This window comes from Antennarius striatus, chromosome 5 (assembly GCF_040054535.1).
Source record: "Antennarius striatus isolate MH-2024 chromosome 5, ASM4005453v1, whole genome shotgun sequence".
NCBI classification, from domain to species: domain Eukaryota; kingdom Metazoa; phylum Chordata; class Actinopteri; order Lophiiformes; family Antennariidae; genus Antennarius; species Antennarius striatus.
Window position 1 is genome coordinate 21,654,699 of NC_090780.1, and position 15,861 is coordinate 21,670,559.

Sequence of the window (15,861 nt, forward strand, 5' to 3'; positions counted from 1 at the left end):
GGCATAGTCTACAGTGACCCGTGGACTTCATCGGATAACACCTTCATCCGTCCACACATTCAGACTACTGCACTGGCATACAATAAATGGCAGCAGCTGTTTGTGAAATGTTGAGTTTAAGAAATTAGATTAATTAGGTTGTTCCTGCTTTAACACCTCAGGCCTGCGCAGCTCCAGCTGTGAGACCACTTGATTTATCGCTCCCCAGTTTGTGACACCCCCTACACGCAGTGTTACATTTATTTGTCAAAGTCATTTTTATGCCAAGAAACCCAGAGAGACAGAAAAAATAGAGGTTTGAGTCAAACTAGTGCATTTGTTTTATGACGCCTTTCAAGGTTGGGTCACTTATTCGTGTCTTTTCCCAGTCCTCTGGCGCCACCTGGTGGTGACAAACTAAAGCGCTTCTCGATGAATTACGACGCCACGCTTAATCTTAAAAAAAAATTGTTTATTAGCAATCACAGGGAAAGAATGCATAACATCGATAGGAGCATTTGAGGGAATAAAAATGCCAACTTCTTATTTACAGAGTTTGCAATTGAATGTGAGTATGGTAGCACATGCACATACAAATTGCAAATAGGCTATATATTATTACACAGGTTTCCCAAATCACCCACAGTCACCCAAAATTTTACAGCCCCTCCCTGCTGCTGTGGTCCCAACAGTCGATATTTATTACAACGATCACCGACAGACACAGAACAACGTGATATAACACAGACGATGGATTTGGAAGCGATGCTAGTGAAATGCAGAGGCGATGTATGCCTACATACAAAGTTGTAGCCGAAAAGGATGACTCATCCCGATCACACACGTAGAAAACATGATCAAAGTGCACCAGCCGAGCAAAAGGCAGATTAATATAGAGTGGTCTAATGTGTGAGTAATCATTGTCTCGTCGCTGAAAAGAAGAGTCCGTCAACGAGAGACGTGTTGACCTTGGACTGCTAAGGCTTAGACAAAAAGACGTCAGGGCGTGGCGAGGCATGGAGGACATCAAGTGTCTTGAGGCTCGAGCAATTAAACTCTCCTATGTGAGTTCAGCCATCATGACGAACGCCAGCTTTCGATCATCCATCCCGAACAAAATAGGGATTACGAAGCAGATATGGAATGGGTGTGCCAATTTAAAAAAAAACACAAAAAATCTTTAACAACCTGAGCAAAAGTTGGCCCAGATTTCAGGCTACGTAACAGCATCACAGGCTAACAGCATTCAGCCAAACAAAAAGTAACATTTTCCCCTTCGGCCTCTCATCCCTCCCATCAATTTTTTCTTTTTTCCTCAGACATCGTGTGTTTACGTGATCAGAAAACGTAAAAATGAGATTGTCATGGGTTGGTGTTCAGAGTAATGAGCGGATTTATACTCCGTCCGTTCTGTGTTTATTCATAACAGCGGATTACATGTTGCATTGGGTAATAACTGTCTGACTGAAGGCACTTAAAACTCTGATGACCTAACTTCGGATTCTGCCTCCGACCTCCTGACAAACACTCTCTTACTTTCACTTCTTCTTTAGGTCTTGTGTAAACTTTAAGTCACTGAATAAAACAGATATTTCCATATACCAGCAATTAAAATGGAGACAACGTCACTACGAGTTCATGGGGAATTGAAGGCATTAGCGTAGGTAGCTATGACTTTTTTTTTGGCAAATACATATTAAGTACAATCACACCCTTGTGACATAAACACATGTTTACATGTGGATTACAGCTCTATTCAGGTGTACCCGGGTAACAGTACACCGAAACATCTTAGAGAATCACTTCGAAGAGAACAGAAGCTTTTTGAAAGACAAATAAAGAATAAATCCTTCATGATTCACAGACAAATGTCTGTGTCTGCGACAAACGACAGAAGAAAAGGCATGATGGGCACGGACATTCCACCTTCTAGTATGGTACTGAAATGAGACTTCAGGTATCTGGGCTGGTGGTAGTGTTTGTAGGGGGGCTACACATTGGTGGTAGTGTACTGGGAGGTGCAGGTGTTGACGGTAGTGAGCAGAGAGAGCTGGATTACTTCACACAGGCAGTGGAAGGGATGGCTGTCGAGGACCCATGACGCTGACGCGTCACTTTCAGCTTCTCCGCGATTTTGAATGCTGGATGAGCCACTGCAGCGTGATATCTGCACCGAGGGGGGGGACAGTAAGATGTTTTACGACCTCAACAGGCCCATATATTGTCAAACACTTTGTGATGATAGATCATGTAAATTGCTTCTGTACCTATATTGTCTTTCTCTTTGCAGGAGACAGAGTAGCAGCAGATCTCTCGGTCTTGAATAGCAGACAGGTTCCTGAAAAATAAACCCAATATGCAATTGGGGTTCGAATGATTGTCCCTCCATTCCATGGATATTTCATGTGATCAGTGAATACGTCATTCCAAACAATGGTTATAAATATGATTTTCACAATATGCATGACTTCTTTTAGATTAGTTAGCTGAACTGGACAGAATTAGACTAGGTTCTGATGTCTGAAAAGTTCATCATAACTAGAACGCCTTACATTTTTTCAATGAGTTGTTTCTCGTCAAGTGCGTTGGGTAGGTCTCGTTTGTTACCCAGTACCAAAACCTGAGGTGAAAAAGAAAAAAAAAAGTACCAGTAATACCGCTCTGTTACAATACAAATGAAGGGATTTAGTCAAAACATCAACACTCATTACATAAAGTTTTTATTTATTTATATATGTATTTTTCCCCCTAACTTTCCAGTTGAAGTGTTAGAACAAACTTCATTGAAGGTTTATGGAAGTTGATCTACATGTTGAACAATGCTGCCTCCATGAGTTGAGTAAAGGAATTGCATACTCAATTTGTGTACTGTCCATGGAGCCAAATATGACATATTTCTAGACATAAGGCACGGGCTGCATAAAATCAAACCTCAGGCTATGCTTGGCCTGCAGACCGGACTTTGGACACGACTGACTCAAGATTACGTCGTCAAGCCTGAGTCACTACAGTTCATTAGCTGCAGTGATTAGTAATTATGAGTTCATTGATCGTGACAACAATCAGGGAGACCCTCTGAAATCAAACTGGAGAACCACGTTGAGCCTATATTATCACAAATATATGGGCGTAAGACCAAAACTGTTTGCTTACAGGAATTCCTTGCAACTGTGGTTTTTCTAGAAGGTTGTGGAGTTCATTTCTGGAGGCTTCTATCTTCTCTTTGTCTGCTGCATCCACCATGTAACTGTGAAGGGGATAAAAATACTGCATGAGTTAGGTGGTTCTAAAGCATATGTTTGAATGAATCTACCTGCTCAAATCTGGAGAGACCTCAAACTTACACAATAGCATTGACTCCTCTACAGTAGCGCTCCCACATGCTTCTGAAGCGGGGCTGTCCACCTATGTCCCATATCTAAAGCAAAAAAGCTAAATATAATCACAACAGCACCACAGACTGTACCACCACTGTATGAGCGCTGGTCTAATGTGAAACTCATTTGAGTGAAAGCATCAAGATGGAAACTTGTAGCATTACTTACCTTTATTGTCACGTTGCCTTTAGTGACTTTGCGCATGTTGAACCCGACTGTGGGAATCATGTCTTCACTGAACTGGCCTGACTGTAAAAGACGGAACAAGCAGGAATCATCAGAAGCATGTCAACTGGCAAAAAGGTCCTGAAAGATGGGAATTAGTGCATCTGATCTATATGTATTTATTTATGCATCATATGCATTTGTGAACATACCTGAATGTTACATGTATGTAGAATCTGATTTAAATTAAGTCTTTTCTGTGCACAGGTTCCAAGTGTCACTGATATGGTGGGAACAAAAACATGAGGACTTGAGCAACTGTAAAGTTTGAAATGGAGTCACGGGATAAAGCCAATCCATTAACCTCAAAGGGAAAATGAACTTTTAGTACATGTGGTGAAATTCACTTCCTTCTTTTAAGCAGCTTTCAAAATGTTAACCAGGGCTCGAAATTAACTTTTTTTCTTGGTAGCACTGATGCTCCCAAATTTAGAAGTTAGTAGCACCAGCAAAGACTTTAGGAGCACCTACCCAAAAGCAAGGCAGCAAGGCAGATAGAGACCATTCCGTCCATCTCTGTTCCGCGCGCCTCTCTCCCTCACCCAGTAGAGCAGCCGCAGTTGCGCTCTCATTGTTTCCTGGCAGGACCGGGGTCTCACAAAAAAAGGCGAACCAGATTTTTTTTCCCTAGTCGCACTGGTGCTCCCAAATATATCCAATAGTCGCACTGATAAAAATTTGGGCGCATACACGACCAAAATGGGCGCAATTTCGAGCCCTGTTAACACATTATTGATGTAAATATTTTGAACACATAAAGCAAGTGTTAAACATAATTTCTGAATTAACATCAAACACATAAGTAATAGAGTTGTTTCATTTTGGCTTATGCTGATGTGACCCTCGGTGAAAATGAGTTTGACACCCCTGATGTACACGATAAGATCTCACCAGCTGAGTTTCAAAGACTATGACAAGACCTTAAACAAGCCTCACACACCATGTGTAACTATTGCAGGAACTCCATATTTGTCTTCTTTACCTGCATGAGAGGAGCTTCTTTTTCACAGCTAAAGAATTTTGACACAAACTGCTTGGAACTACCTCTGGGTAGCTCATCTGCATGCTTGTGGTTCTTGGGTGTTTTTTTTAAAATTATGATCATCTGAAAGCAATCTAATTTCCAAAATCCACGTGTTGTTTTGGCTTGAACCCAAAATTGAATCACCTCTTCCTCCTTACAAGAACCACTTCTCCAAAAAACAACTGAAAACCATTTACTTTATTCTGCAACACGGCAACCTGTAATGAAAACACATCTTCCTTGGAGGACTTAATCATAAACCCGATCATTTCTGTGATTGTGTCGCATTGCACGAAGCACATGATGGTCACAAAAAGATTGCTGTCAGTGGATACATGCACCACACCCCTAAGAAAAACTAATATCTGTAACCATAATCTTGTGGAGTTGTCCATAGTTCAGAGCATAAAATGTTATATGTTGGAGGAAACATTAACTGCTCAATTACATTATATCTGACAGAGAAAACTGGACGTTTAAATTCAGCAAAATTTGCTGTAAATGGATAATTTGCTTTTCCGTCTGGGAGCACTTTTATATTCAGGAGGAGGAGATAAATCACCTATTCCTCACTCTAACATATTTCTTACACAAGGGCAGGTGATAAGATAAATAACCTAATGGTAGGTGATGAAGTTATCCCTTCTATACGGATCTCTTTAGTTGTGTAAAGAATAGTTTATTATTAGCCCAGCAGGAGCAACCACAGCAGCAGCTGCCATCAGAGAGGTGCTGAAGTAGCTTGAGCTATTACTGCTTTAAAGGGAGGTAAATAAAAGTGGACCAGAAGGTTGGCCCCCACCCTGAAGAAGGAAGGATGACTGATCACAATGACATGTTGTGAGGGTGTGGACTATATGACATCACTGACTGTGTCTCAATGGTTGCTGACCTTGAAGAGGGCATCACAATAAGGACCAGAGAATTTATGTCCACAGACAAAGATGTCTCTGAAATGTGGGTTGACCATAACTTCCATCAGTAGATTAGTCACAGAATAGCTAAAAAAAAACCCCAAACACTTCACAAATTCAAATGTGTTCATTAATGTAAAAGTAAGGCAGAAATACGGAAACTAATTAAAAGACACACACACACCTTTAGGGCTCGTTCAAAACCTATGTGAAATTCAAAGTCAATGAGAGGAGGAGAAGTTGATATAGACCACTTTCGGATGGACCAGGGTAACCCTGTATGCCCCTTTGGTGGAGGCCATAAAAAATGCATCTGGAGTCACAGTGGCTGTCAAAATCAATTAAGAAACTCTTCAGTTGGTAAGTAATTTTGGAATGCTTGAAGCCTCAAGATGAACACTTGCCCTTTTAATCCATGAATCACATTAACATGATGCCATCTATGAATAAGCATGCGTTCATTTCCGATCATGAGTCCTACAACCAATCCAGTGCTTTGGAATCAAAAATTCAACCTTTTTCATAAAAAGATCTCAAATATTGATGCAAAGTTTGTGCAGGAAATGTGCCCAGTTTAAGTGACCTAAAAAAGGCTGTGTGAGGGAGGAAAGCCGCTTTGTTCCAGCCTCATTACTCATCACATGACATGACCACAACAGAGCCGGGCAGGAATGTGTGCGCAGACCTGGGGGGAGCCTACGTGATAGTGGATACACCTAGACAAAACTAAAACGAGTTTAAACAGTATCTACCTGGGAAGGTGTTTATTGATCTAGATCCAACAACAAAAGGGAAATAGACTAAACAGAAGCCATTAATACGAGATCATTCAATGCAGGGGTATATTGTTAAATTATAGAAATATTCTATGGCCACCGTGGATCCAGGCCTCGTCTTTTTCAGGATGACGCAGACTGTTTACAAACTAGTAGCTCATGTTGACAACATATCATATTCCTCCTTCTGATACGCTAGCTGCTATGACAAAGACGTGCGTTCACATGACCGCTTTCGCAAGTCCGATGATTTCGTCATTAGAGAAACAACATTAACCAGTGTTGGCAATTTGCTCGGTGTTGGCACCGCAGCAGCCGCACCGGTTCACGGACACCGGCGATACCCGGTCAAACTGTGATGTCGAGTAAAAACAAAGCCTTTCAAAGTCCGTGACGCTTAAACATTTATTTATTTATTTATTTTTTTAAATTGTCCACAGCTTCTTCCAGTTCTTAGTCTTGGCCCATAGTTACAGTGCTCGTGTGCTAGCTAACGTTACTCACTGCTATCACGTTGACAAACGTGGTTTTTCCGGAGTACTGAAGTCCCACTAATGTCAGTTCCATCTCTTCTTTCCAAAAGAGGGACCTGAACCAGTCCAAAAGCCGGTTTATGAGAGCCAACATCTTGGGTAGCACGGAGGTCGCAGTCGCTGCAGCCGTCTGGGTGAGATTTGACTAGCAGTCGATACAGGAAGTAGCTAACTGCTTCGTCATGTCATGTGATGCGATGTGATCCTCCAGTTCTGCAGCCACTCAGTCAGGCGAGGCGCGGGCACGTCTCGGGAGCGCGCGTCATGACCGGAACCAGTATGACAGTGAACGAGAACACACGGCAAGAAACACGATGTAGGTTATTAAGGCTTTATGAATTTAACATTCATATAATTCCTTTAAACTATTTATACGTGAATAGGTTGGGGCACAGGTCCCTAGCACTAACATCATGTGTTGATTTGTTTAATTGTTTTTTAGTTTTAGAAGAAGAAGCAGAAATTTGTACATTATTATTTTTGATATAAAAGCCATTTCTTCGTTATCTTTTGTTTCATTTTCATTTTTAAAAAAGTTTATTCACAAAAAAATTACAAAATAATCACTTTCACATGAAATTCACATTCAGAAACAATTAATACTAGGAAAATAATAAACTAAACGAAATATAATTGTAGTCATTAACTTATGTTTGAACGTCCTTCATTCATTCAAATGCAAATCAGCGCACATTGTTAATATCGAAGGATGGAGCTCTTTGTAGTTGTGACAACTTTTAGAAAAAACCTTGTATTTTATTGATTTTTCTTCGGAATATGTTTTGCTGATGCGCAAAACTATCATGCATTTTGCAACATTAGTCATTAAATATTTTCCTTACTTTCATGCATGTTACATATCTTCCCCTCTCATAGACACACTTTTAAACAAGTATATTAGCAAAGAGAATGAAAAATAAATTATGGTTTGCATATTAAAACCAAATCCAACTCTCACTGTCCACACTTGACCATATGCTTCAAACAAATGGGAAGTGTTTAGGTTTTTACTTCCCAGTGAAATCAAGCAACAACATGTTTAAAATCACCCTTTCTAACTGAAAAAAATGTTCCTCTTCCCCTCCCTGGTTCAATGGAAGCACTGTTTGGGATAGAGACAGATGGTTTACTGCTCTGTACCAAAATAAGAGACACGATTAATTGCTTCAATGAGTACAGCAGTGGAATAGTGGATGCTATGCACTCAAATCAAACTATAGTGATCATGGTTGTCTCATTAATTTTTAATTAATAGTTTGAGATCTTGAGAGGCTCTTTGTATTTTGTGTGAGTTCACAGAGTTCCAAATGAGTTAACTTAAAAAATAGAAACGGATAAATTAAACCCCAATCTATGATAACATCTGCGTGCTGAGCTTACTTTGTGTTCTTATTCAAGACATTAAACTTCGCAGTTGCCGTGGCTACGATCACATTCTTCACCACCAGCTTCTCAGCAGGAATGAATGAGTTTCTTTTATCCACAAAAGATTATAGACAAAGTTCTCCAGTCACTTTCTCTATTCCACTTGTATGTCTTAATGTTTTAACAAAATGTCTGGAGACGTCACAATTTTAAAAACTTGAAAAAATCTAGAGATGCAGAATTGCATATAGTTTCAGTGCAAAAGAAACAAACAAAAAAATTCAACACAAGTGAATATCTGAAGGGTGATCTTGATCTCTGAGAGTCAGCATATTTGCCCAGGTCTGCGTAAACCAAACTTGATTTTACATTGTTCAAAGCCAAGGTATGATTGTCATTTAGTTGAGCTGAAAATGGTTGTTAAAATCAACTTAAAATTTCAGCAACGACTATTATTATCCACAGCTTATTGAACGTCATACATTTTAAAATACAGTAGCAATGCAGTAATCCTCTGATTGCTCAAACCTCACACAGAAATCCCATTAGTCCTAGTCCTCTTGTTATATTATACTTCAATTCTGATTCTTTCCAATATATGAAACGCTCAACCAGAGAGATTTTGTTTCGAATAAAGCTTTGTCATTGTGTATTAGGGGGGGAATGCTTTACGATCAATCTAAATGAGTCATGTGACCAATTCTTATTATCTTTAAATATCAAACTGACATTTCATTAGGAACATCAGATCAATACTCAGTATTGATCTCAGTATTACTGAGTCATGTGCCCCGGTGGAACGGAAGTGTCGATGCTCCAGTGCGTGCAGATTCCTGGTCCCTCCCTCTCTCTCCTCCGGCCTCTGGTTGCCATGACGATGACGTAACCTTGCACCACCGAGCCCACCCAGTCGACGCTGCGAGGGGCGGGGCTTCAAGCAGAGCACATTCAGCCACGGTTGCCACCATTTTACGAATCTCTGCCGCTCAGTTTTTCTGCAAGAAAATCTTTGAATCTCCAAAATGCGTGAAATTGTGCATCTGCAGGCTGGTCAGTGCGGGAACCAGATCGGAGCCAAGGTATGATTGTCATTTATTTTCCTCTGTTTTTGGTTTTTCATCTTATATTTAACTGGAAACACGATGGATGCCGGATTAACAGATCCATCAAATCCGACAAGGATTCTGTCTGTTGTCATTTTTTGATAAAATTAATGAATATTAACATCAGAGTGTTTTAGGTAATAGGTGATCGAGGGATTTCTTTGGGTGTTAGGATTCGAATAACGGAATAACGGTACCAATGATGCTGGACCGACTGAACTGGCGCCATCGCGGCAACGCCCCTCTCCTGACCTACATTGTCTTTATCTCATACTTTCCGGGAAAATGAATAAAAATAGAAATTTTATTCACTAAATTATTATTATAATTCGGACTTACTGTATATGTATTTATACATTGTATCTTGAAGCAGTGAGTGTTTTAGGTCATAAGATTATTTGCATCTTGCAATTTCACAAACTCCTTCCTTAGAGCAGATGAGAGCTGTTTTAAATTACTATTGTTATAATTTTTTATCATGTTAAATGCTTTGTCTTTTTGTCCATCTCCCCATCTTCTTTTCTCTCAGTTCTGGGAGGTGATCAGTGATGAGCATGGCATCGACCCAACTGGTACCTATCATGGAGACAGCGATCTTCAGCTGGACAGGATCAGCGTCTATTATAACGAGGCCACAGGTAAGCTCCGTATTCAGTTATACTGTAATGTACTGCATTTGGATAAAGATCAGTGCTTTATTTCATGGTCATATTTTCCCTTTGACACTCAAGATATCCAGGACAGAATATTTTGTTCTGTCAGTCAGACTCAGAGCTGTAGCATCAAGCTCACATTGGATTTGTAAAGAGCTACACATGTTGTATAGACAAGTCCGTTGAGCACATGTAGGGAGGATGAAGTCATTTATAAAATAATTATTTGTGCTGCAGATGGAAATTATCACGATTTTAATTAAAAGGCAGATCGACCAGCTCTTCTCAACGAGATTTAATTCTTTTTTTTCTTTTTTTTTCCTTTTTTTGTGGTCATTTCAGGTGGCAAGTATGTACCCAGAGCCATCCTGGTGGATCTGGAGCCCGGCACGATGGATTCCGTCAGGTCTGGACCCTTTGGGCAGATCTTCAGACCCGACAACTTCGTCTTCGGTGAGCTGTTTGAATCAAGTGAACATACACGTGCCGGCATCTGAATTCTCTTTTGTGAGATTATTTCATTATTTCCTAATGAATGACCTAACATTCCTGACCACAGGTCAGAGCGGAGCTGGAAACAACTGGGCCAAGGGCCACTACACCGAGGGGGCCGAGCTGGTGGACTCCGTCCTGGACGTGGTGCGGAAGGAGGCTGAGAGCTGCGATTGCCTGCAGGGCTTCCAGCTCACTCATTCCCTCGGCGGCGGCACCGGGTCTGGAATGGGCACCCTGCTCATCAGCAAGATCCGCGAGGAGTACCCCGACCGCATCATGAACACCTTCAGCGTGGTGCCGTCCCCCAAGGTGTCCGACACGGTGGTAGAGCCCTACAACGCCACCCTGTCCGTCCACCAGCTGGTGGAGAACACAGACGAGACCTACTGCATCGACAACGAAGCCCTTTACGACATCTGCTTCCGCACGCTCAAACTCACCACCCCCACCTACGGCGATCTCAACCATTTGGTGTCCGCCACCATGAGCGGCGTGACCACCTGTCTGCGATTCCCCGGCCAGCTCAATGCCGACCTGCGTAAGCTAGCGGTCAACATGGTTCCCTTCCCTCGTCTGCATTTCTTCATGCCTGGCTTTGCTCCCCTCACCAGCAGGGGGAGCCAGCAGTACCGCGCCCTATCGGTGCCCGAGCTCACCCAGCAGATGTTCGACGCCAAAAACATGATGGCCGCCTGCGACCCGCGTCACGGCCGCTACCTCACTGTGGCCGCCGTGTTCAGGGGCCGCATGTCCATGAAGGAGGTGGATGAGCAGATGCTGAACGTGCAGAACAAGAACAGCAGCTACTTCGTGGAGTGGATCCCCAACAACGTGAAGACGGCCGTCTGCGACATCCCGCCCCGCGGCCTGAAGATGGCCGCCACTTTCATCGGTAACAGCACCGCCATCCAGGAGCTGTTCAAACGTATCTCGGAGCAGTTCACCGCCATGTTCCGCCGTAAGGCCTTCTTGCACTGGTACACCGGAGAGGGCATGGATGAGATGGAGTTCACCGAGGCCGAGAGCAACATGAACGACCTGGTGTCCGAGTACCAGCAGTACCAGGACGCCACCGCCGAGGAGGGCGAGTTCGAGGAAGAGGGAGAGGAAGAAGTCGCTTAAAGTCCAATATAACCTAAATCCCACCCTTCATCTCCTTCCTTGATAAAACGGATGGTCCATCACGTTGAGCGAGAGTTCTTTTGTGTTAGATGTTGTGTTTGTCGTTTACTGGTTCGGCTGGTTTTTGGTTGAAAGGTTTCTGTATGTTTCTGAAAGCACTGGATGGTCCACCGTGGTGAGAAGAGTTCTCTGGTGTTAGATGTCGTCATTGTTGTTGCTCACTGGTTCTATTGGAAGTTTTTGGTTGAAATGCTTTTGTTATGCATGCACTGATAAAAATTGGCATTCTTGAATCTGTTGATTCATTGTGAAGTTCACAAATAATCTTTGTTAACTGTGAAGCCTTAAAACCCGAGGTTGATTAAAACATATTCAAATGTGGGGGTTTTTTTTCCTGTGTTTTTATTGACTGACCTTAATTTATTTTATCCCGACATGCTTTTCTTTTTCTTAAAGACAGAATGGTAACTTAACTCCTTAAGGCAAGTTTATTCGTATAGCAGTTTATTTCATACACAATGCAAATTCAAAGTGCCTTATATGGGCAAGGAAACATATTCAGAACGGAACTTTAAAATAAAATTAAAAGTAGACACTAAAATCAGAAAATCAAGTGAGGTTTTAAAGGAGCATATGAACAGGAAGGTTTGAACAAAATAAACTTAGCATTAATATTGCTGTAATTGTTTGTAATATTGATCAAGTAGTTTTTGTTATGGTTTCATGACAGAATTCTTAAAAGCATTCCTAAAAACTAATTCTGCACTTTCCTGATTCCTGAACTGGACCACAACTCTACCGATACTCATCAAGCTCTGCTTGTCATGGCGCCCCATTTTCTTAATAACTAGAATTTTACCAAGCCTGATCAATGAACTGCATGAAAAAAAAATCACAAGATGAGCACCAGAGACAAAACATTTAAAAAAATGCTTGAATCTATTTTCCAGCAGTTGACTCCTCGTTAGTTTTGTTGGCAATCCTGGGAAGGAATTGAAATAGAGAGATAAGAGGGTCTCGTTTCCAGACAGAATGATGGTAAATGAGAGAATAAATAAATGCATTTAAGATGCAAAATAATCACCATCGGCCTGACGAGTGTCTTGTACTCCTCTGGGGTTGCTGCACTCATTGTTGTTGTATAAACAGTAAGTCTGGGAAATTATAAGCAGTGGATGGAATGTCATTTAAAAGCTTTTCAAACATGTTATGCAAAAGATGTAAGAGAAAAGTCTACATGTGTGTCTGAGCTCATGTATGTCATTAAACACAGGGCTATTGATGTTATTGGTTAGGTGGGGCAAAGGGAGCAGACGCTGGCATCCACACAATTGCCCCATCTGAGCAACATGAACGGTCATGTGATTCTATGAAACACAAACGGGGAGCATAACACAAGACGGCATTGTCCTCACCTATTGCAGACTGGATGCAGCGACAAAACCTGGAGGGAGAGGAAAATTGTTAGACACTGACTCACAAAGTACGCAGTAAATATAGCTTATCTCAGTATGGAGCTCCAGAAGCGGATATTTTAATCTCTTTATTCACCTGATAAAGTGTCTCCATGTTTATGTGATCTTGGCCCGTAGCATTTAGCGCCTTGTTGGCTGCTTCTCTAAAAAATGAATGCAAAACAACTGTGTGAATATAAGGCTGCATCATTCATCAGTTCAGGATTGACACTGCAGTGACACAAAATAAAGCAAATTCACTCTGAAATATTATATTATGAATGTTTTTGATGAGGTTCTCTTTTTTACATGGCTGATTGACAAGATAAGTGACAGACTGTCTTTTTAAAGTTATTATTTTGTAAATACAAGGGAACTGAAAAGAGAACTCTTGCCTCTGCAAAAGCACAATTAATCTCTTCTCCACTAAATCCTGCTAAATATTCAAATTTATAAATTAAACAATCAATCCATTTTTGCAAAAATATATTGTGATGTCAGCTTGTTCCACAGAAAATTGTGACATCAGTATTGTAGAAGCGCTGTCATGTGAGATGACTCACCTCCGGTGATCCTTAGCAGGGGGAGGAAGCCAGTGGTCAAAGTTTGTCTCCACTCTGTACCATCTACAGCAGGAACGCATCATGTTGTGTTAAAGTGCAGTTATGCAACGTGCACAGCAGCAATCCAACCTCTCCTCAGAGCTCTTCATTGTTCTTACCCTCCTTTTATGGGCTCGAGAGGCCAGATATCGACAGGGCCGGTCCGGTCTCTGGTGATGACCACTCCTTCTCCAGGGTGCACCCCGCCAACAATATAGTACACTCCAGTGATGATGGGAATTTTGGAAAGACGCAACACTGCATCTTGGAAGTCCTCCGCTTGCTCCAGCGACTGCAGGGGTCATAGCCCTTTAGTTAAGGTTTCATTTCCTCATGCATGTCTGTCCTCATGATGCTGACTTCTCTATCATTCTCACCTCCCTCACCAACCAGCTGACGGGGGATCTCCGGAACAGGACAGCAGAAATCACATTCTTCCACCAGTTCCACCAGTGTTCAGTACCTGGTAAGCATAAAGGAAAATAAATGGAAAAACACATTGTTAATCCAGTGGTTGGGGGGTGTATGGGTGGGGGTTGTGAGAAGAAGCGTGATCTCACCTCGCTGATCGCCAGAAACAGTGAACTTGTTTGGACTTTGGCCTGTCCACAGGCCAACATAACCTGCAAATGATGTTCCCCTGTACGCCACCTGAACGTGTTCAATAAACACGATTAGCCTCATCATAAAACACAGACTTCCATTTTTAACCCATAAAGCTGTACAGACTGACTTGCAGTCTGGGTAAATTATTCTTTTCATCTCAAAGAAAGTTATTTGGTTCTCACATGCTGTGAATCCAGACCATACCTTTCCATTCTTGAGGAAAACTACGTTGACAGTCAGATTTCTCAGAACAGGATGTGGATAATCGAGGTTCCTGCCGTGGTACAGGCGCCCGTTTTTGTCCTGAGTGACAATGCTGGTGCAAAATCTAGGGGGGGAAAAAGTTTGTTAGCGCATGAAAGAGGAGTTTCCTTTTTATACTTCAAAAAATTCACTACTTTTAGACAACCATTGATAAATAAAGGCATGAGGTTGGCGGGAGCTTTCACCTGAAAGCTGCAGGTGGGGTTAGGAAACTGGGATCACACCACAGGCATGTTGAAGGCAGTGCAGCCAACCAGACAAATGAATGCTAACCATTACACAAAGTAAGGTATCTATGCCAGCATTATGTAGACAAGGGAGAAATTACCGTTCTCATAGTATTTAAACATGCATGATTCAACAGAATCAGTATTGACATACACTATCTGCCGGCTGGACCAAGAGATAAGTCCTGATCGACCACAGCAGAAGAAACCGCTGATACCCGAACCCCTTGAGCGTACACACACACACACATTCTGAAACACTTGCATTTTGTACTTTTCTATAATGAGTGTGTGATTTTAGATATCAAGTCAAACATACGCTGATATTTCGTAGGCAAAGTTGAGGATGATGATATCTGAAACACTTCCTCCCAACTGCTCTGCAATGCCACGGATCTCACCAGCGTAGGGTTTGGGGATGTAGTCTTCTAAGGCGGCTACAACAGGTTTAACCGCCTGATGCACCCACTTTGGAACAGTAGAGCTGGCAACAAAAGAGAAGAACAGAAGATCATAAGCGTTTATTAACGCTTAAGTTAATCATGGCTGCCATAATAGTTAAACACAGCTTTTTAGGTATTGGATTATTTATAACATGTTTATTATTTGGTTATTATTTGGTTTAATTTGCTTTTTTTTAAAAACTTTTCTGTATCCTATAAATTTTTAACGTTGTCATACAATTATTTTTATTTAATAAGAAATAATTAAATATCCTTGTTACATGAAGCGCTCTGTAAAAATACAGTAGTTTTGCCCGTGTAATAAAGAAAGTGAAACTTAGATGATGACGTATTTCTTTGAACAGCATTAAATTGTTATGAAGATTTTATACTAATAAAACCTGTAAGTCAGAGTTGAATCGTGTCCAAAAACATGAAGTCGTGTTTGAAGGTCTTCTGCAGAACTTACTCTATAATGTCTGCGGCGGCTTTTTTCAAGAACTCCACGTCGAACACTTGGGCCAGCGGCTTCCAGCGCAGCTCCGGGTCTTCGTCCAGGCTGACGTTCACCGTCGGCGGAGCGAAGTCCGCCTGGCACGACACTACGAGTCCGACGAGCAGAGCCGCGACCCGCACCATCATGATAGTTCCGGATCGGGTCAGGGTGCTGCGAACGGCCGAGCTATAAACAGGAACGGA

The 15,861-nt window shown here is 41.7% G+C and overlaps 3 protein-coding genes across 3 annotated transcripts; 1 reads left to right on the forward strand and 2 right to left on the reverse strand.

Moving 5' to 3' along the window:
• Positions 1 to 445: 445 nt before the first annotated feature.
• arl8bb (ADP-ribosylation factor-like 8Bb) lies at positions 446 to 7,036 on the reverse strand. Its single transcript, XM_068314427.1, has 7 exons — positions 6,800 to 7,036; positions 3,525 to 3,605; positions 3,324 to 3,397; positions 3,133 to 3,226; positions 2,532 to 2,599; positions 2,247 to 2,317; positions 446 to 2,146 (listed from the first exon to the last, which is right to left on the reverse strand). The coding sequence occupies exons 1-7, from the start codon at positions 6,920 to 6,922 to the stop codon at positions 2,097 to 2,099; spliced, it is 561 nt and encodes a 186-aa protein (XP_068170528.1). The 5' UTR covers positions 6,923 to 7,036; the 3' UTR covers positions 446 to 2,096.
• Positions 7,037 to 9,123: 2,087 nt separating this feature from the next.
• LOC137594853 (tubulin beta-4B chain-like) lies at positions 9,124 to 11,956 on the forward strand. The gene is made up of 4 exons (XM_068314424.1): positions 9,124 to 9,272; positions 9,826 to 9,934; positions 10,292 to 10,402; positions 10,509 to 11,956. The coding sequence occupies exons 1-4, from the start codon at positions 9,216 to 9,218 to the stop codon at positions 11,564 to 11,566; spliced, it is 1,335 nt and encodes a 444-aa protein (XP_068170525.1). The 5' UTR covers positions 9,124 to 9,215; the 3' UTR covers positions 11,567 to 11,956.
• A 97-nt stretch (positions 11,957 to 12,053) lies between these two features.
• On the reverse strand, positions 12,054 to 15,861 carry LOC137594854 (N-acylethanolamine-hydrolyzing acid amidase-like). Its single transcript, XM_068314425.1, has 11 exons — positions 15,632 to 15,861; positions 15,039 to 15,203; positions 14,433 to 14,556; positions 14,183 to 14,273; positions 14,000 to 14,085; positions 13,742 to 13,914; positions 13,584 to 13,646; positions 13,118 to 13,184; positions 12,982 to 13,010; positions 12,651 to 12,720; positions 12,054 to 12,548 (listed from the first exon to the last, which is right to left on the reverse strand). The coding sequence occupies exons 1-11, from the start codon at positions 15,802 to 15,804 to the stop codon at positions 12,531 to 12,533; spliced, it is 1,059 nt and encodes a 352-aa protein (XP_068170526.1). The 5' UTR covers positions 15,805 to 15,861; the 3' UTR covers positions 12,054 to 12,530.

Excerpts from the sequence above, each read along its gene's own strand:
- LOC137594853 (XM_068314424.1), top strand. The coding sequence starts at position 9,216 with ATGCGTGAAATTGTGCATCTGCAGGCTGGTCAGTGCGGGAACCAGATC. Across the intron at positions 9,273-9,825 it reads GGAACCAGATCGGAGCCAAG|TTCTGGGAGGTGATCAGTGA; the intron begins GTATGATTGTCA and ends CTTTTCTCTCAG. Across the intron at positions 10,403-10,508 it reads ACCCGACAACTTCGTCTTCG|GTCAGAGCGGAGCTGGAAAC; the intron begins GTGAGCTGTTTG and ends TCCTGACCACAG.
- arl8bb (XM_068314427.1), bottom strand. The coding sequence starts at position 6,922 with ATGTTGGCTCTCATAAACCGGCTTTTGGACTGGTTCAGGTCCCTCTTT. Across the intron at positions 2,600-3,132 it reads CACAGTTGCAAGGAATTCCT|GTTTTGGTACTGGGTAACAA; the intron begins GTAAGCAAACAG and ends TTTTCACCTCAG. Across the intron at positions 2,318-2,531 it reads AAACAACTCATTGAAAAAAT|GAACCTGTCTGCTATTCAAG; the intron begins GTAAGGCGTTCT and ends TTTATTTTTCAG.
- LOC137594854 (XM_068314425.1), bottom strand. The coding sequence starts at position 15,804 with ATGATGGTGCGGGTCGCGGCTCTGCTCGTCGGACTCGTAGTGTCGTGC. Across the intron at positions 15,204-15,631 it reads GCCGCCGCAGACATTATAGA|CTCTACTGTTCCAAAGTGGG; the intron begins GTAAGTTCTGCA and ends TTTTGTTGCCAG. Across the intron at positions 14,086-14,182 it reads TGTTTCTGGCGATCAGCGAG|GTACTGAACACTGGTGGAAC; the intron begins GTGAGATCACGC and ends TATGCTTACCAG.